Source organism: Choloepus didactylus, chromosome 19, assembly GCF_015220235.1.
Source record: "Choloepus didactylus isolate mChoDid1 chromosome 19, mChoDid1.pri, whole genome shotgun sequence".
Lineage (NCBI taxonomy): Eukaryota > Metazoa > Chordata > Mammalia > Pilosa > Megalonychidae > Choloepus > Choloepus didactylus.
Window position 1 is genome coordinate 28,561,120 of NC_051325.1, and position 21,263 is coordinate 28,582,382.

General features: G+C 42.8%; 1 protein-coding gene across 3 annotated transcripts in view; it reads left to right on the top strand.

Annotated features, from left to right (window-relative positions):
• The window catches only part of FERMT1 (fermitin family member 1), a 41,839-nt gene extending 29,343 nt beyond the window's left edge, over window positions 1-12,496 (top strand). The window contains exons 10-15 of one of the 3 annotated variants that reach the window (XM_037810915.1): window positions 1,375-1,499; window positions 2,284-2,390; window positions 3,641-3,862; window positions 4,456-4,580; window positions 7,428-7,569; window positions 9,068-9,241. In XM_037810915.1, the coding sequence (XP_037666843.1) occupies window positions 1,375-1,499; window positions 2,284-2,390; window positions 3,641-3,862; window positions 4,456-4,580; window positions 7,428-7,569; window positions 9,068-9,241 (895 nt within the window). Of the gene's footprint in view, window positions 1-1,374; window positions 1,500-2,283; window positions 2,391-3,640; window positions 3,863-4,455; window positions 4,581-7,427; window positions 7,570-8,281; window positions 8,486-9,067 lie in introns of those variants that run through there. The other 2 variants (XM_037810917.1, XM_037810916.1) reach the window with 2 other exon arrangements.
• The last annotated feature ends 8,767 nt before the right edge of the window (window positions 12,497-21,263 follow it).

The window sequence follows — 21,263 nt, forward strand, 5'->3', positions numbered from 1 at the left end:
GCACTTTTTTTTTCCTGAACAAAATCTTCTATTGAACCCACCATATAAAATAGTGGGCTTTCAGTTTGCAGCAACATGGGTATGATCTAATTCAAACCTCAATCTTGTGATAAATCCATAGAATTGCTGGATAAGATGAAAATAAAATAATTTTAAATACAACATGGAGCATGAAGTGAGACTGGGAAAGCCCAACTTGCAGGAAATAAAGAGAAAACCTGGATCTATCAATGAAGCCTTAGCAGCCCAGAGGCATTACTAACCTGTCTAGCCCAGGTACAAAAGTTTGTGGAGCTCAGCATTCTGTAGGAGAACCCTGTGATCTGTCTTCTATGTGCAGGGCAAGGTTTTGGATGGTAAGTCCCTCAGGCTACCACCAGATAGAATAGGCTAGACATACATGCTCCCAGTTTGTGCCCAAGGGTTACTTTACTCCCTCAAGAACTGGGACCAAGGATCCACACTGGGATCACAGGCCAGATACACACGGAATCAGTGAGGGATGGGGAATGGTCCAGGCAGGGAGCCAGGAGATCCTAGAGCTTTTAAGGTTTCTTTTTCTTGATTCAGCACTCGCCCCACTAATGCACTCTTTGAACTCTTTTCTGGAGCTTTGGTATATCAGAACTTCTGTTCAGGGACAGAGCCCCGAAGCATCTCACTCTGTCCCCTTGTTCAGGATGATACTGGAATTTATTTTTGAGGATCATGAGACAGGTATTGAACTAATTATTTTTCAAATGAATGTCATGTTGTCCAGAAAGAATGCATTGAAGTTTGCATCGTGTGTCTCTGTGTGCATGCATGCTAAATGGTTTTGCTTATTATGTTCACCTCCAATAAATGTGTCCAATTTTTAAAAACAAACAAAAAAAAGTTTGTGGACCTCAATGTTGGGTATCTTCCAAAAAATATATTTTTAATAACAGTAGGATCTGTATAGAACAGCTGTAGATTTCAGTGATTTCCATCACACACTGAGAATTCTCTGATAGTTCCTCTTAAGGGTCGAGAGGAAACTACCGAAAAGTTATTTAGTCTGGCTTTTATCTCTGATAACCTGAAGCTTGTGCTGTCCATACAGACAGCTTTTTTAGATCCAAGAAGTATCCTGGAATTTCAGATATCACCGGATCCATGTATGTTTCTCACATGCATAATAATAATTTATTGAGCCCTTAAGATGTGCCAGGCACTGAGATAAGCACTTTATGTAGATGTTCTCATTCCATCTTCACAAATCCTCTGTTTTAAAAAAAATAAAGAGTATGTCATTTGAAAGGGCCTCTAGAGCATCTTGATCTGCTTGAAATTTGCTATGTGTCCAGCATTTCTGGGTGACTGTCTAAATGCTTACTGTACTTTAACTTGTAGGCCAAAGAAACTAACTTTAAAAGCTTTCAAACAATATTGGTTCGTCTTTAAAGACACGTCTATAGCCTACTTCAAAAATAAGGAACTTGAACAAGGAGAACCAGTAGAAAAACTAAATCTTAGAGGTAAGAGAAGTTAATGTCCTACCTCTTGCTGTGGCTTGTCATGACTCAGCAAGCAAATTAAAGGTCAGATTCCTACAAAATGAAGCAAGGTTTAATTCTAGAGGAATCTCTATATGTCACTGTTTTCAAAATTGCAACCTGCCTACAGCTCCTCTTCACTGTGGAATATGGGCCTTGAATGTATATAATACATGTGAACATGATATAGTAAATATTATTTGCATACTGCTGTGCCTTCTGTCCCAAAATCTATGGAGCAGTGATAATTGGTGTCCATAAGTATAGCACGTGAGGCATTATAGGATCCTGAAAAGCTTTCTTAATCCAGGAACAGTGATGTTTAATTCAGTGTCACTTTGGTGCCTTTTCTAATTTCTGAAAGTGACTGTGAGTGTACTGGTAGCTCTATTACTTGAAGTATTTAATTAATCAGTACTCTTAATGCCCTTATCATGTACAATCAGAGAATTCCCTCTGCTTTGATTTATTTTAAACTTCACGTTCATAATTGTTCCTATGAGTTAGGATAGCCAATTTCAACCTAAAAAAATTGAATTCAATAGATAATATATTTAAGAAAATATTTTTTCTGTAACCACATTCATTGCTTATACATTTTATGTAGTTATCTATTAACTGATGTTATCAACTTGCTCCTACATTTTTTCAGGAGAAAACCAAATGTGAGGGATTTATGTTCAAAGTCCCTATTTTAGATACACACCTGGTATTTATATAACAGATTCCTCAGAACTCAGTTTTGTCCCTGCTTTCTATCATTCAGGGTGTGAAGTTATGCCAGATGTAAATGTAGCAGGGAGAAAATTTGGAATCAAGTTACTAATCCCTGTTGCTGATGGTATGAATGAAGTATATCTGAAATGTGACCATGTAAGTAAAACCAAAAAAATGTTGTCACTTCATGTTTATGAAGAGTAAAACATATAAGGTGTTTTCTCAAATCAGAGCACTATTGTATCTGTCAGCTATTGCTTCGTAACAAACAACTACAAAATCTACCTGATCTAAGGTAGGCTGGGGGTTAGATGATCCAGGCTAATGTCACCTGTGCTGATCTGTATCAGGCCACAGGCCTGGCTAGACTTGTCTTCCTCTCTGTGCCATGTGTATTTATTCTGGATCCCAGGCTGCCTGGAAGAATCTCTTCTGATAGCGATGCCAGAAGAACAAAAGGCAACTGGAAACAAGCTCCTGAGGCTTAGGCTTGAATTTGGGACACTGTCACTTCTACCCACATTCCACTAACCTTGAAATTGGCACACTGTCACTTCCACCCACATTCCATTAACCTTGAAATTGGGACACTGTCACTTCCACCCACATTCCATTAACCAAAGCAAGTCCATGGCTGAGCTCATGGTCGAGGGACAGGGAATTACACTCTGGCTCTACTGGGAGGGACTGTAAAGTTACATGGTAAAGGGGCTGGTTACCAGGAGAGTGAAGATTGTGCCATAGCTTCTGTTGGTTTGAAGAATTTCACTCTTCTACTGCATCCCCTCAGTTTCCTACCACTCATCTTTGCTCCCTGAGGTCAAAAATGAACACAGACATTAAAGAACAACAGAAGCCACCACTAAATGGTTCAGATCCCATCAATGGCTCTGTTTCCTAGCATGGGATTAGAATTTTTACTAAGAATAGGCCAGGGTAGGAATACTACAGGAAATTAATGAATGTGGGTTGTGTGTGTGTTTTTTGTTTTGTTTTGTTGTCATCTTCTGTCACAGAGATCAGACATGATGTGAAAATGAACATATCTATTAAGAAATACTCTCTCGTAGTTGAGTTTTCACCTGTCTATATCCCATGGTGCTCCTTCGGGTCCTTGGTTCATCTTTAAATGCAAAGTTCCCTGCAGGGAATTTATCAAAGTTGACATACTTATTCTTTAGCCCCTTGGCATCTAGAAACTCAGCACAGGACTCCAAAGCTACTGTTGGGTGTTAAATTAAGTGTTTGACAGCCACTCAGAATGTGTGCTGCCTCACACCTTTCCTTGCTTGGAGGTGACAGCTTTGTATTGTAAGGAGAGGAGACGAAAGCCCTAGTCCTGCTCTGTTCCCAGCAGGGTGGCTGTGCACTTGAACTTGCTTCTCAGCCTCTGGTGTTTGCTGCAGGAGAATCAATATGCCCGATGGATGGCTGCCTGTGTCTTGGCATCGAAGGGCAAAACCATGGCAGACAGCTCCTACCAGCCAGAGGTCCTTAACATCCTTTCATTTCTGAGGATGAAAAACTGGAACTCAGCATCTCAGGCAGCTTCCAGTCACGAAAGCATGGACATGAACCCAGAATGTTTTGTGTCGCCTCGATGTGCCAAAAAACACAAATCTAAACAGGTACTGCTAATCTTGTTGGGGCAGTTGTTTGCAATGGATGCTTTATGTTCTGAAATAAAAGGAGGGATTCCAGCTGATTAAGGGCGGCCTCATGAGAAATCCATTGATGGGGAAATGTGAAGATGGACTAGGTATTAGATACTGAGAAATGAATATCTGAACATGGTGAGATTCTCAAATTGAGCTTAAGAATAAAATGATTTAGTCCCCACAAATTAAAATGGTAAATTATGCTTTCATAAGAGTAGGTTAAAATTGCACAGATAAACTTATTCAAGTAGAATCATTGTCCGTGGACACCTGCAGAGAGAGGGACCCCCGAGCTCTCCATCTGCGTGGACCTTAGAAGCTCATATGCTGCCTGATGTTACTCCTGAGTCTCCCCAACAATGTTCACGTCTTGTAGAAAAGGAAAGAGCAAGAGAGAGAATGAATGAGTGAATGAATGAATGAGAATGAATAAGAATGAATTGTCTGTGAAGAGCATTTGGGCCTTGCATTTATGTTTCTGGCGGGCATCTGGAGTTGGCGGGATGATTACAGAGCAGTCAGTGCATGCTGAGGAGAGTGTGATGTCTCCTGCTTCTGCTTAGCTGGCAGCCCGGATCCTGGAAGCCCACCAGAACGTGGCCCAGATGACCCTGGTGGAAGCCAAGCTGCGATTCATCCAGGCATGGCAATCTCTACCTGAATTCGGGCTCACCTACTACCTCGTCAGGTGATTCCACGGTTCACTGCCTCTCTCAGTTTCCATTCCATTTTACATGACTTCCCCGGAGCCCAGTTTGTTCTCGAAGCTTGGTGGAGAACATAGAAGACCTTTCATTTTAGAATGCTGTCCTTGCACAAATGGCCCAAACACTTTTGGCTGCTTGTAAGAGTCTTCCATACCTTCTGTTCAAAGTGCCATCTCCCCTGAAGCTTGGCTAAATGTGGAAAGGGGAATTTTTAATTTTTAAAAGATTTGCTTTTCTTAGGATAAGCACAATTGTAATGCCTGTGGAAGGCCGCCATCTATTGATTTTAAGAAATCTGTGCCTTCCTGTCATGGCAGGGTCCTCCCTGTTGTGTATCACATACGGTGTCTCATGGCATAGCTTTGTGGAAATTTTAGGGTTCTAAACAGAGGTCTCAGTGAAACCTGTGCCTTCTCTTCATCCAGCCTTATCAGATAGAGACCGTATTCCCACTGATCTCCAATTTCCAGGCCCAAAGGACGCTTAGATGGCCCATCTATTACCATCCTTCTGTTTTGCAGATGAGAGCACTGAGATACACAAAAGTAACTTCAGTGACTTGTCCAAGTTCACCTCTTAGGGTCACAAAACCAACTGTCCCCATTGATAACCCTCACCTGCCACGATGGCTCGGTCCCACTGAACAAAATGAATGGTTCCCCAGAATGTGTCCACAGGCATGCATGTAAATCAAATATTTTTTCCTTCAGTAAGGAAGATTGATGTTTAAGGAAAATCTACACTTAATCCTGCAATGAAGCAAATACTTGCCCCCACTTTCTCATTTGTTCAATTCAGGGATTGGAAGATGATTTGTATTGTAAGGAGGTGACTTAAAGAAAATACAGTTTTCACTTATTTGCTTGGGTCTTTCCAAAGACATGGCCTGTCCTATGCCTTGTGGCATAAGAGTCTATTCAGACTTTTCTATTCACAGAAAAAAAAATCTCTTTTAACATCCATCTCCCATACTTCTCCCAAAAAAGCAAGTCCTTCAGATTTTCTGGTTTATTTTAACCCAGCAAAAGAGTCAGGGAAGGCAAAGTTGCACTGGACATCTGCCCAGGTGCACACAAACACACACATGCACACACGCACCTGTAACTGGGATCGGCCCGTCACAGTGGAAAGACCACAGACTCTTGAGCCAACCAGATCCAGCTTCTTCTCTCTGATCTTGGGCAATGTAACTCACCTCATATCCTCCTCCAGTTGCTGTCCCCTGTCTCTGCCCCTCTTTCACCCAAACTCCTTGAACCCACTGTCTACAATTCCTTTCTTCCGTTTTCTCTTGAACCCACTGCATTCAAGTTTCTCTCACCATCTCTGATCCAAGTCTGCCCTTGTCAAGGTCACGCATGACCTCTGCATTGCTAAAGCCAGTGTCAATTCCCAATCCTTGCTTCAGCTGACCTCTCAGCAGCCTTTGACACAGCAGATCACCCCCTCCTCCTTGACACATTTGCTTCACTTGGCTTCCAAAATTCAACCTGTTAAAACTGGAATACACAGGCCACAGTTCTTAAATTGCCCCTTTTCTCAATCTATGCTCACCCTCTTGGGGATCAGCCACTCTTCTGGCTTCATTTATATGCTGGCTACTCTGAAATGGATCTCTTGAGCCCAGAACTCTGTCTTGAACTGCAGAATCATAAATCCAACTGCCCATTTACTATGTCTTCTTGGATGTCTGATGGGCTTCTCATCTTAGCATGTCCTAAACTCCTGATCTTTTGCCTTCTTCCCCCATCTCATTAAATGTCAGCTCCTTCTTCTAGATGCTCAGGCCAGACCCCTGGGGGTCATCCTGGGCTCCTTTCTCTCACACTCTACATCCTACCCATTGGTAAATGCAACTGGCTCTGCCTTCAAAGTCCATACAGAATCTGACTGCTTCTCACTGTCTCCACCACCACCACGGGCCAGGTTGCTGTCTCACCTGGATGTCTCACCCGGATCCCAGCAGTAGCCTCCTGCCTGGTCTCCCTGCTTCCACTCTTGCCTCTGCAGGTTTTCAATTTAGCAACCAGGGTGATCCTTTTAAAACCTAAGTCAGAGCATGTTTTTCTTCTGCTCAAAACCATCTGAAGTCTTTCTCTCTTACCCACAGTAAAAGCCAAATCCTTACCATAACCTGCAGGACCTTAGCTCTCTAAGCTCATGCTCCTTTAGCTTCTTTGACAGTGCCTGGCCACACTGATCTCCTTGCAGTTTCTTTAACATAAAAAACATGCTCTGGGCTTTGCACTTGTCATTTCCTCTGCCTGAAATACTCTTCCCCAGATACCCTCATGGTTTATTCCTCATGGCCATCAGTTCTTTGACCAAATGTCACCTTCTCACTGAGACCTTCTGTGACCTCCCTATTGAAAACTGCAATAACCTCATTGCCAGTATTTGCTATCCCCCTCCTCTGCTTTATTTTTCTTCATGATCTTATCTCACATATATATTTCACTTAGTCATGACCCTCTGCCCACTAGGTAAGGAATTTTCTATCTTTTTAGTTCACTGCTGTATCCTCAAAGCCTAGGTGACTAGCATATAGTTGGTGCTAATTTTGAATGAGTTTATTTGACCTCCTCTTATTTTGCTTTCCTCTCATGTCAATTTCACCTTCAGAATGCCTGCAAGGAAAGCCCCAATCCTCTCTATTCTTCCTGTTCTCTATCACAATAAAAATGGCCTCCTATAGAAAGTTAGCCCCTCATTGTCTCTTCATTGGTTTAAAAATGATGGCATTATTTTTTCTTTAAGAAGTTGTATGTGAATGAGCATATCATATTATAGGGAACTAGTTGCTTCTCTTAATTTTATTGTTTTTTCAGATTTAAAGGAATCAAGAAAGATGATATTCTGGGAGTATCATATAATAGGTTGATTAGAATTGATGCAGCCACCGGGATTCCAATTACAACATGGAGATTCACAAATATGAAACAGTGGAATGTAAACTGGGAAATCCGTCAGGTAAAACGAAAGTTTCTGGTATTTAGCAATGAGTCTTTAAATGTGTGTTCCCTCAGATTTGCAGATTATTCTGATTTTAAAAAGATGTTATTATATTTAGAATTAACAGATCACAATCATGTGATAATTATCTGCTAAAATCACCACATGCAACTCTGGGCAATATTCCAGCAAGTAAAGGCCCAATGCTTTTGAGTTAACACCACAAGTTAGCTTAGTTGACATGCAGACTCTAAAATTGCTAAGCAGTTTGATTCATGCTCATCTATTCAGCATAGGAGTATATAAGACTTCAGCTTATAATTACTTAGCAGAAGCCACCTGAGATGTAACTGTCATACAAAATAAATCCAAAAAAGGCTTCTCGCTGACTGCCAAGAGGTCCGACTAACTAAGACTCAAAGGCTACGTTGCCCACCTGGAGAGCATTCCAATCCCAAAAGGGCAAAATTGTTAGAGAAGCAAGTGGTGTACACAGGAATGACTGAGAAAAACTTAGCCTGTTAAGTTTGGGAGCTCTCAAATCCTCAGCTCATGTTACATACAGCCTTCCGTCACCTTCCATCCTAGGACTAACTTCAGACCAAGCATGTATCATGGAAATTTTTAGATGATGTTACAGTCATCTTAGCATCCTACTGTTTTAAACATTCTGATGTTGCTGGTATAGAACTTTCCCCCTGTTCCTTTGGCTTACTCATTTTTCCAACAGAAAACCATCAGCATAGAGTCATGGCAAGAATCTCACGCTTTCTTCAACAACCCTGACTTCCCCTGTCAGCCACCTGGGGACTTATTTGTGGAACAAAGGCCTGATATTGGAGGATCTCTGAGGCACCAGCTCTAAGTCCTCAATGCATATTTGAGTCACCTGGGGATCTTTAAACCCTGTCTCCTCACCCCCACCCCCACCCCACAAACACTGCCCAGGCCACACCCCAGACCAGTTAAATCAGAATCTCTGGGGGAGGGAGCCAGTGTCAATATTTTTAAATATATAATATTTTTAAATAAAATTCCAATGGGCAGCCAAGGTTGAGAAGCAGTGAAGTCTCAGTTTTTTCTAGTCTTTAGAGTTTATGACTTTCAGCTGGGATGGAGAGTGGGGCAATGGCTGTAGGAAAACTCAGGTGGGCCCTTTTTGCTCCATTGAAGAGTCTGCAAAACACCCTGCCCCTCAACAGAGGGAGTGCTTGAGAAGTTCTAACATCTGAGGGGTGGAGAGGAAATGTGCACTGTATGTGTTTTGGGAGTTGTTAGAATGTTTTACCAAGTTTGCGGCAACATCCTTACCACAAGAGGGCGCAAAGAGAGCAAAGACGTTTTCTGTTGAGTGTTCCACGGAGGGGGTGGATGTGTTTTGGTTTTAGTTTTTGTCTTTGTTGGGGGAACTCCATCGGTCAGCCCCCTCAGTGGTCCTCACCTCCAGCAAAGTGGCTTCTTTCTTGTCCTTCCTTGTCAGAGTCTACCCTTATCCGTGCCTTCCTCCTTCTTCCAGGTGGCTATCGAGTTTGACCAAAACGTCTCCATTGCATTCACCTGCCTGAGTGCGGATTGCAAGATTGTGCATGAATACATCGGGGGCTACATTTTCTTGTCCACCCGCTCCAAGGACCAGAATGAAACGCTCGACGAGGATCTGTTCCACAAGTTGACTGGCGGTCAGGAATGAAGCAAAGCCAGCCTGCTCGGCTGCACAAACAGAGCAAGCAAACTGTGGTCCTCCTGGACAGACGGGCTTCTCAGCTTGCACACACTGACTGACAATATATCATCACCAGCAGCCACCCAGATTCTCATCTCATTTTAAACACACCATTTAGCACATCCCTGCATTTCTTTGCTCTGTGCTACCAGTGATGGAAGGGGCCTCAGTTGCCTTTTCTGGGAAGTGGGTAGCTGGGAGAGATGGTGGTACTCTAAGATTGCTCGAAGATCCAACATCTAACTACCATTCCATGACTTGCAGAACCTGCCAAGTATGTGGCCAAAGTTGTCCATGTGTTCATCTGCTTCATTGCTAAATCAGAGAAGATAGGAAGAGGTAAAAGCCACACATAGCAAGTACAAATCTTATTCCAAAAACTCAAGTATGAAAAGGAATTTGTCTGTCTTTAACTGAACTACTTTTAGTTCCCATCTTGTGAAAATGGCAGAGAAAGTCCACAAACACACTTTTCCCCTGGAGGTCAAGTCGGGGGAGCAGGGGGAATCCACCTGGTGCCAGCTAGCGACAAGGAGTGAGAGCAGCCGGCCCTCGGAGTCATCAGTCCACAGTGACTTCTGCCAAAGTGACCACTGACCCATCCAGTCTTGCTCATTGGTCTTCTTGGGTTACTGCTTCCACCCACAAGCCCCCTTGCATTCTTGGGGATCCCTTGTCCACTTCCAAGTCCTTTTTGAAGACATGGGTGAACCAGACCCACCTCTCAACTGCTTATTCTCTGGGACAGGGCTCAGGAAGAAGGCAGAGTTCTCTGTGTTCATAAAAACCCAGCACCGGAGATTCCAATCCCACCTCCACCCCAAGCTTGGCCTGAAATCGGGGTGAGATTGGCAGGACGTGGGGCAGGGCCATTCTCAGAGACCACCCTGCCCTGATGGCTGCCCCGTCATGGCTCTTACTACACCTCAGGGCTCTCCGGGATTTGGTGTCTGCACTTATTTGACCCTGGCCTTTCCCCTAAAGGCCTTTGCTTTTACTCTTTTTCCACCTCTGCTTTTTTGCTGCAGCATCCGTGCCTTGAGGCCATGTGCACGGGCCAACTTAAAGCTGCCTGAATTGGCATTTTCTGTTTTGGTCTGTTAGTGGCAGGAAGGGTGAGTTTTGAGGTCAAAAGAATCACCAAGGGTTGAGGGAAACATCAAATAATATTTTGTAATGTTTTTGTAAGTATTCTTTGACCACACAAGGAACTTGGGTTGCAAGGCTTAGGCAAAGGCTCCATTGCCATTTTGGGGAAGTTCTCCCAGGACATTTTGCTCTGGGACCTAGCAGGAGTGCCAAGAGCCAGCTGCTGTGTTATTTTCCCACAAAACCATTTGAGAAGAGAGATCTCAGCAATTCCAGGAGTGACATAGAGACAACCTTGGCTGGAGACATCCAGGTCCTGAGCCAGAAGCTGTGGTCCGAAAATTACTCTGTCAGCCTCTCCTTAGAGATGAATGTTATTGAAGTTCTGAGGCAAATTTAAAACTGGGAAGGAATTTAGGCTCTTGGAAATCTTGTTCACACAATATGGAATTCTATTTTAAATATTTAATATGGAAACTAGTGCTAAGGTACTGTGTTTGATTTGGTGTTGGCCATTTCTCTGTAGTCCTGGGCTTTATGATTTTAGAACCTACTCAAGTCTTTAAAATTATAATCCAGAAGCAAAGGAATAGCAGAGGGCCACTGATATTGATGGCTGAATGTTACAGGCACTTTTGTTGCTGTTTTTAACGTATCTTGGGTATCTTTCAACAACATAGAATCATTTGCCTCTTGATGTTGAGTTATACCTGTTTGCTGCCAAGTACACTTCTGCACAATTTATCAAAGCTACCTTCCATTCAATCCTCTTCATTAGCTTTTCACAGTTGTCTGTGAAATCAAAGGATTTGACTGAGTTGAACCCAACTATCTCCGTTGATTACAACTTTCAAGGGAGCATTTCTTCTGTGACTTACACAAGCACATCCCAAAGGGAAATCAAGTGAGACTTTGGAACAGATAAGTTTAAATGCTGCTGCACCAACAAGCAACTTAAGGACATTTTTTTTATGTTGGGGTACGAAAGGTCATCTGACTTCATATGATGAAATTTTAAATTAATCTGTGCCTTGCAAAATTGTTTGCTTTCTTAGTTACACCAGATGGAGAAAGCTGTGTTTTTTTATTATTTTACATGACGTTTTAAGTTAAACAGTATATATGGATTTGAGCACTGTCTTGTGTCCTCTCCAAACTGCCGTCACGAAAAAGGGGAATATTTTCTCCGTTGTGAAAGAGGAGTGCAATTTTCAGGTTTAATATGTATTTCTCCTCACAAATCCAAGATTCAAGCTCCTTCTCCCCAGTGGTGCAGGGAGCAGCTGATAACTCAGGTCTTCAGAGATCAAGTTGAAAACCTCACTAAATCATTGGTTTCATTCCCTTTCTCCCTGAATCTGTCACCAGATTCCTTACATGTTCTGCTTTATCGTGAACCCTTCTTGTCCCTTTCCAGCTCTACCTTTTGAAAAAAGCACCAGAAAGCAGAGAAATATCCAGAAGCAAAGGAATAGCAGAAGGCCACCAATGTTGATGCAAAAGTTACAGGCACTTTTGCTGGTGTTGTTTTTAAATATCTTGGGTATCTTTCGACAACATAGTGATATGCATCTTTTTTTTTTTTAACTGTTTTTTAGAGCAGTTGTCCATTTGCAGAAAAATCAGACAGAAAGTACAGAGTTCCCATATACCCTCCCCACACGCAGGCGCTTTGTTTTAGTGATGGAAAGTCAGTAACGGGTAGTAACACGCAATTTATGGATATCCCTTCACACAGTCCTCACATCGATCCTCAGAGGGTGGGAACTGCTTGCTTTCTCATTTTACAAAGAAGAAAACAGGCTCGGAAGGTGAAGTAGCTTGCCCAGTGTCACATCACCAGTCAGCAGTGCAGCTGGGATTCAAAGATTCAAAACCAGGTTTGTCCAAACTCCAGAGACCGTTCAGTCTACCCAGCAACCCCACCACTTCCTTTCCCAGTCCTGCTCTGCTTTAAAATGCTTAAAATGGCAGGAGGTTGTCAAATCTGGGAGGAATTGGCCACAAAGAGCATAGATTTCATAAATCCTGTAAGCCAGAATTTTTATATCTTTAAAAATGGGAATGCCACCTCTCCCACTATATCATGATGGAAAATGTTTTTAAAACTGTAAAATGCAATACAAATGTAAAATACAATTTTTAATGAGAGCATATTTTTTATTATAGAAGTAATTCATGTGCTTGGGTTTCAAATTACTGTTCAGCAAATATTTACTCCCTTCTCCCTTCTCACTGTGGGTAGCGTATACTTCCTGCCCCTCTGATATTGGCCTTTGCCATGTGACTCCCTTCTGCCAGTGTTCCGGTTTGCTAATGCTACCGTTTTGCAAAACACCAGAAATGGATTGGCTTTTATAAAGGGGGTTTATTTGGTTACAAAGTTACAGTCTTAAGGCCATAAAGTGTCCAAGATAAGGTATCAACAACAGGGTACCATCACTGGAGAAAGGCCCTTGGCATCCAAAAACCTCTGTTAGCTGGGTAGGCACGTGGCTGGTGTCTGCTTGCTCCCAGGTTGTGTTTCAAAATGGTGTTCTCCAAAATGTCAGTGTCAGCTTCCAACGGCCATCTTCAAAATGTGTCTCTCGGCTGCAGCTCTCTGTTCCTTCTCTTTGTCAGCTCATTTATATGGCTCCAGTGATTTAATTCAGACCCACCCTGAATGGGTAGGGTAACATCTCCACGGAAATTGTCCAGTCAAAGGTCTTGCCTGCTGTTGATTGAGACATATCTCCATGGAAACACTGACAATAGGTTCCAATCTAATCAATGCTAATACATCTGCCCCCACAAGACTGCATCAAAGAACATGGCATTTTGGGGGACATAATACATCCAAACTGACACAGCCAATGAGGCCTCAAATGTGTTTGTGCAGTTTGGTTGGCCTCTTGCCCTCTTGCCATCCACCATGAGAACAGGATCCCCGGGGTAATCATGGCCCCTTCAGCATGAGCCACAGAATGAGACATGCAGCAGCTCTGAACCTAATCCACAACCTGGAGCTAAGCCAGGCTTGGCTATGAGTGTGGGATTAAGTACTTGTTAGTATAAACCACTGAGCTTTGGGGTCATTTGTTAAACAGCATATTGTGGAATTGCTGACTAATTCAAGGTGGAATATCCCAATAAGTAGAATAACAAATTATCCACATTAACACCATCATTTTGGAGTGTGTCCTTCCAGTCTGCATACCATCCTGTATCTTGATTTTTGCTTTCATATTTGAATAAGCTATCTATTACACTATCTACTTTAGCCATTTCAGATTCATGGAAATGGATTAATTTATTGATGAGATACTCACTGAGCAAAAAACAACAAGAAGAATTATCCATTTACTGCATGCCAACAGTGCAAAGCATGGGGCTACTGTGTGAAGTTTCTGATGTGGAATATTGATGCTCCATTTTTTCTTTCAATGCTTCACTTTTTAAGATACTTTATTGTTTGCTTTTCTGATCCATCCAGTAAATTCTCTTACAGTTTCTGAATTTGATAGTGTTTTAACCATAACCAAAAGCTAAGAGTATCAACCTAATCAAGACAGGAAACTGGAAAAAGCAACAGAAGAAAATCCATGCTCCAGGCTTGGAGTTTATGTAAAAACTGTAAAACTTCTGTGACAAAAAGGATGTTGAATTATGTGGTTTCTTCTAGTCCTTGGGCTCCAACATTCTGTGATATTGGTCCATTTTCCACCACAGTTAGATGGATTTTGTACCAGGTATGTGCTTTCTGGCATCACAGTGCCAACACTACCCCCATTATCAGAATCAGGTCTGTGTCATATAATTGGCATTTTAGGGAGGGTTGACAGGCTGTCAGGCTGTACAGGAAGCCCCAAGGGCAAGAGGACCAAGAGGTTATGAGGCAATGCAGGCCAATGTGAGAGTAAATGAAATCAGACTTCCGCCCCCCCCCCCCCCCTCCCAAAGAGTAGCCTCAACAGGGGTATAGCTGATACTGCATGGCTAAAAGACTTAAGAAAGCTAACATGTATTAAGTGCCTTGAACCAGTCTAAGTGCTTCCTGTGAGTTCTCTTAATTCATCCCCTGGGTGAGGTAGCTATTAGCCCCATTTACAAATTAAGAAATGGGCAGTGGTGTGCTGGCAAGTGTTTAACAACTTTCTTGGGTTGGGGAGGGGAGCCCTGATTTGTAGCATTTGCCAATTTCTATGGTATAAAGATTCCCACCAGGGCCAATTTCAAGCTACCAAATTGACATCAGTGAACACGGAGTTTTGAAGAGATGCACACCCAGCTCTCAAGCAAGGACAAGCCAGCTCCAGCCACCCAGCTGCACAGAGAGGGCAAGCAAGTTGTCAAGGTCACCCAGCTAGTATACGGGGAGCCAGGATTTGAACCCAGACCTTCTGACTCCAGAACTGTGCTCTTGACTATGACTCTTGATAGTCCTACGTGAACTGCAAGTTCTCCTGGGCCAAGAACCCTTGATAGTCTTTATTCGTGAGGTTGCTGTGCAGAGTTTTCTCAAAACATATTTGGATAAGTCCTACAAAACCTTACAATTTTTCCTCCAATTACTTTACACTAGATTTCAAATCCCAAAACAGTGAACATTTCTATTTTTTAAAACTCTTCAGATCCCAACTGCTGACCGGCTTGTTGAATATGACATTTGTTTGCAGATCTAGGTGCGAGGTGAGGTTTAGGAGAAAGGGAAAGAGTTCTTCCTTTTTCCCAACATGGAAAACACTAAACTTTGAACGGAGACACCCTACATTCCCACCCCACCTCAACCACCACAGCTGGTTGGCGCTACTCTCCCCATTGCATGTAAATGGTTTTACAGCGTGAGATGGTTGATGCCAAATCCCACCAGAGAGAGGCAACCTTTCCCCAGGGACCAAGCTCTGTGTTTAGAGGCTGAGTGAAATGTTCTCATCCTGACCTTTTTCTCCCTTTATAAATGTTCTCTGAATCAGGTAGACATCAGGAAAGCAAATGGACAGCCAACACACTTGGCAAGAAGCTGTGGAATAAGCCCTTGCTTATAACCCAAGCAAAGTCACTCTAGGATAAGGGACTACAAATTCGCATTTGGAGGCAGGAAATACACATGGCACAGATATGAAACCACCGGGATTTGGGAGGTGTAGCCTGCCTAGTACTCACATATTTTTAAAATACTGCAAGGCCTAAAGGAAATACACCTAAGAATATAAATCTGAAGCCTGTGGGCCATCAGTTTTCAACTTATGCTAGGGTTCAGCCCATTGTAATTCAACCAACTCAAAGAACTCTTATCAGAATTAAGTTTGGCTGCAAGTGACAACAAAAATAAATAAATAATAGTGACTCAAGCAAAAGTGAAGTTTTTTCTCTCTTTCACCTAAAAGTCCTAAGGTACACAAGCCTAGGCCAATAAGAGACATTATATACCACGTCAGGAAGTCACATTCCTTTTTTTTTTTTTCGCTCCACTGTGTGCAGCTTCTACTCACAGAATTATCTCATGGTCCAAGATGGCTACTTTAGCACCATCCATTATGTCACATGTCTTCAACTAGCCACAAGGCCTTTATTGAAAATAGGCATGGGCTTAACCAAAAATAAAGGTTATTTTACTTAAGAAGAAGGTGAAAATAGATATTGGGAGACAAAGAGCTGTCTGCCATAAACACTTGCTATGTGGCAAGCATTATGCTAGCTGCTAAGGATAAGATATGGGAGACATGTCTGAGCAAATAACTCTATAATGAGGTATAATAAGAATTATGCTTGAGATAGGAAAAAAACAGGGGAATATTTAATTTTGTCAGAGTCAGGGACAAGATTAGGGAGGACTTCCCAGAGAAGGAGACATTTAAACTTATCCTTGAAGGATGAGTAAGAGTTTTTCAAGTGATAAGAAGGGCAGAAATTAGATCCCACTTGGCAGAAGGGCCATCAGTAGGAAGAGAGCCAGTGAATGCTTTTATCCATGAGTCACCATGATCAGGTTTGCATTTTAGAAATATAAGTCTGGCAGCTGATGGAGGAAGAATGGAGGGGCGGCCACAAGGTAAGCTGGAGGGTCAGTTCAGAGGCTGTGATATGCTAGTTAAAAGACACTAGGGAATGGCGCTAAGCCAGTAGAATGGGGGATAGGAAGACTTGAGCATTGTTCAGAACTAAAGTCAGCAGACTTTGCAATTGTGGCTGACACAATTTACCTACTGTTCTAGTTTGCTAATGCTTCCAGAACACAAAACATCAGAGATGGATTGGCTTTTATAAAAGGGGGTTTATTTGGTTACACAGTTACAGTCTTGAGCCCATAAAGTGTCCAAGGTAACACATCAGCAATTGGGTACCTTCACTGGAGGATGGCCAATGGTGTCTGGAAAACCTCTGTTAGCTGGGAAGGCACATGGCTGGTGTCTGCTCCAAAGTTCTGGTTTCAAAATGGCTTTCTCCCAAGACGTTCCTCTCTAGGCTGCATTTCCTCAAAAATGTCACTCTTAGTTGCTTTTGTGGTGTTTGTCCTCTCTTAGCTCCTCCAGAGCAAGAGTCTGCTTTCAATGGCCGTCTTCAAACTGTCTCTCATCTGCAGCTACTCTCTCAGCTTCTGTGCATTCTTCAAAGTGTCCCTCTTGGCTGTAGCAAGCTCACTCCTTCTGTCTGAGCTTATATAGTGCTCCAGTAAACTAATCAAGGCCCATGCTGAATGGGTGGGGCCACCCCTCCATGGAAATTATCCAGTGAAAGACCTTGCCTGCAGTTGAGTGATCACATCTACACGGAAACATCCAATCAAAAGTCTCCAACCCAATCAATACCAATACTTTTCCTGCCCACACAAGACTGCATCAAAGATAACGGCGTTTGGGGGGCATAATGCATTCATAATACAATACAGTTTGTGTTATGTCCCTTTTTCCTTGCTGATGGAACTTGATTTTGGCTGGGGGCGATGTGCCCAGCCCTAGTGATGTCACTATGTCCTGTCACTTCTTTAAATCTGTGTGTGTGTGTGTGTGTGTGTGTGTGTGTGTGTGTGTGTGTGTGTGTGTGTGTGTCTGGCTTAACCAATATAATACAGCAGAAGAGATAATATGTGACTTCTAAGGCTAGGTCATAAAAGGTCATGCAGCTTCTGTCTTATTTAGTAAAACACGCTCTCTTATGAGCTGCCATGCAAGAACTTCAATGTCCCTAAGGCTACTCTGCTAGAGACGCCATGAGTAAGCATTCCAGCTGACAGTCCCAATTGAGTCCAGCCTTCTATCCATCCCTTCCAAGGCACCAGATGTGTAGGTGAAGTCATCTTAAACCCTCAAGACCAGCTCATTCACCAACTCAATGTCACCAGGAAAGCCCTGGTGACATTGCTATGTAGAGCAAAAGAATCATCCAGTTGAGCTTTGGCCAAATTCCTGACCCACAAAATCATGGAACAGAAAATAAGGACTGTTGTTTTAAGCCTCTTAGCTTTGGGGTACCTGTTACATGGCCACAGATAACCAGAACAATATCTCTCACCTTAAACAATTTTTTTTTTTTAACATCTACCTTGCTTCATTTCTCTGCTCATCTCATAGCAAAATTTCTCCAAAGAGTTAAGAACACTAATGCACCCCCTTCTTGTGTCTTTAACTCAATTGTCTCTTGATTCTGTTCCCACCAGCCCTACTAAGCCCTGCTCTTGTCCAGGTCATAAATGAGGCCAACCCCAATGGACAGTTCTCTGTCCTCCCCTCATTCAGTCTCCCAAAAGCTGGTTAGAGATGCCCTTCTCAACAAAACACTGATCTCTCTTAACTTTCATGATACCAAACTTTCCTGAGTGTTCTCCTACCTCCCTAACTGCTCCTTGGCAGCCTGCGTTGCTGATTTCCTCCTCCCCAGCTCCACCTTCAGATGTTGGTGAGTCCCTCTCTCTTCTCTCCCTCCGCACTCTCCTGAGGTGATCTCATCCAAGCTCTTGGCTTTAAGCACCCTCTATATGCTGATGCCTCCCAAATGTACCTCTCCAGCTCTGACCTCTCCCCGAAAGTTCAGAGTTGTATGTCCAATTTTCTCCGCACCTCTCCTTTGGAGGCCTAACACACATCTCAAACTTAACATGGCCACACAGAGCCTGTAATTTCCATACCCCAAATCTGTAGCTGTCCAAGATTTCTCTATCCCAGTAAATGGCTTTTCCCTCCATCCAATTCTCAGACTGTAGCATAGCGATCATGCTTGATACCTTCCTTTCTCTCAACCCCACTTCTAAGCCATAACAACTCTTGTTGATTCTACTTCCAAGACCTATTTCAACTTTGTTTACTTGTGTTATTGTCGTCACCTCCAGCGAGTGTCAGCACCCTCCTAACCTAACTCTCTAGCTTTGCTCTTGCCCACATGCCACACAGCAACCAGAGTGACCTTCTGACACACAAATTCTGCCGTGGGCACCTTACCTGAATGATGCGGATCCCTGTCTGCTTCTCCCCTTGTCACTTTCCTCCAGCCACAGTGCTCTGCTTTCTGTTATTCCAACACAGCAGGCTCCTTCCTGCCTCTGAGTCTTTTTCATGTGCTGTTCCCTGGAACATTATTCCCTGGGTTCCTTTGCAAGACAACTCCATCTTATCCTTAGGACTCAGATTAAATGACGCATCCCTTCTTGTCGGCTGTCTCCACTCTCCTCCCCAGTTCCTTTACATCACATCACTCTGTTCATTCCCATTATAATTCTTAGTGCAATCTGTGATTACTTTGTTCATTTACTTGTTTATGTGATACCATCTGTATCTTCCAACAGAAGGGAAGTTCCTGGAGAGGAAGGTCTAGGTCAGCTCCAGCATTTAGAACACCAGGCAGGCAGGCATTCAGGGTGTTGAGTGAATGAATGAGTGAATGAATAACAGATGAACTTGACACCATAATTGAGGTTTGTATCAGTCCGGACAGACAAGATTAAGCTGGGGTAACAAGCAACTTAAAACCACAAATGTTTATTTTTCACACTATACAACTTTTGTGGTTAGTGCCTGGGGGCTCTGCTCATCCTAGTCATTTAGGGACCCAGGCTGATGGAGCAGCCACCATCCCAGAGAGCCGGCTGTCATGCCAGAACAGAAGAGAAAGCCTGGAGGGTCTCACACCAGCAATTAACAGCATAGTCTGGATGTCACACATATCGCTTCCTGCTGTAACTCATCGGCCAGAACAAAACATGGAAACATGGCCCCACCCAACCACAAGGGGCCAGGAAGTTCAATCCTACCGAGTAGCCAGAAAGATGAGAACCTGAACTAAGTGGCTAATAGCACTAATAACTATCTCAAGGTTCTTTACAGAATGACCCCAAGTAACCTTTCCAGGCTCTTCTCCCAACACTCATCTTCCATGACTTCTGCTATCCCCCTGCCATATGAACTTCTAACACATCGCTTGTGCTGTCTCCCTTCCTTTGCACACACTGGGCCCTCCGTCTGGAATGCTCTTCAAAGGTAACCACTATTCTGACCATTGATTAGTTTCGCCTGTTCTTGAACTTCATTTAAATGGAATTGCATAGTTTGTTCCCTTTTGTGTTTCGCTTCTGTCACTCAACACAACATGGGATTCATTCATATTGTTGAGTGTATCATAGTTCATTCTTTTTTGTGGCTCTTTGTATGACCATACCATAATTTATTTATCTGTTCCCCTATTTATAACCCCTTGAGTTGTTTTCAGTTTGTTTTTTTTGTTTTTTTTGTTTTTTTGATGACAAACTTACTATAAACATTCTTGTATGCATCTTTTCATGGTCATATGCACTTACTTATCTTGGTTAAAAACCCAGAGGTGAGATTGCTGAATCACAGGATAGACATATGCTTAGCATTCGTAGATACTGCCAAAGGACTATGTACCATTTGACATTCCCACCTGCAGTGCATGAGTTCTAGTCGTTCCACATCCTTGTTAACACTCAGTATTGTCAATCTTTTTAATTTTGGCTATGGAGCAATGGGGACTAAACAATACTCAAGCACCATGAGATTCCAAATCATTGCTCTGTTGGTGCAACTGCAGAAATTTTGCTTTTGGAAGAAATCTAAGAAAACTCTGACTCCTGTGGAAAATTCCAAATATGGAAATATTTGGATCAGAAACAAGAGAAGAGGAGTTTAACACTCTTTCATTCAGCAAATATTTCTTGAGCATGCTTTGGTGCAGCTGCTGCCAGATACTGAGGGAAAAGCAGAGAACAAGCTAGACACACTCCCTGGGCTAACAGAGCTCACGGTTTCCTTTGTGACGTGACAATGTGCTCATATGACTGTCTTCAGTCTCCCGCCCCTTCTAAACCAGGACCTGCCTGAAGACAGAATTCTTGTCTTGTTCATATCTGAGTCCCCATTTTACAAACAGAGCACCGAGGTCATGTGCTGGTGTGTTCTCAGGAAACACGTGCTAAATTGCTAAATCTGATGAGAGAGATGAGGCAGAAAGAAGCTTCAGAACATAAGCATCTTACCCGTAAGATGGCAACAGTATTAGGGAGAGAACCCTAGAATCCAGTGTTTCAGCTTAAGATCCTTTTCACTCAAGCCTGCTATTCTGGCTGTGGTAACTTCCAGAATGTGCTTTACAAAATCAGTCTACTCACTCCCAGGCAAAATAAAGTGGCAAGTTAGAGTCTGACCTCTCATTTCAGTTTGAATCTTTTCCACTACAGATTTTTAAAGGGTTTCAAATAATTTTTGAAAAAATTTTAAGCATTCTGCTAGTGGGTGATACCCAATAGGAAAACAGACATGAGTCTCATTTCATTTCTATTTTATTTCCTCAAGATAGTTTCCTCACAGGCAAGTTGGCCACTTGGATATATTAGTCCCTACCTCTTGGAAACCTCTTGTCTGCATATCACGCCTTGAGGCCAGCTCCTCCTGGAGATTCTACAACCTGG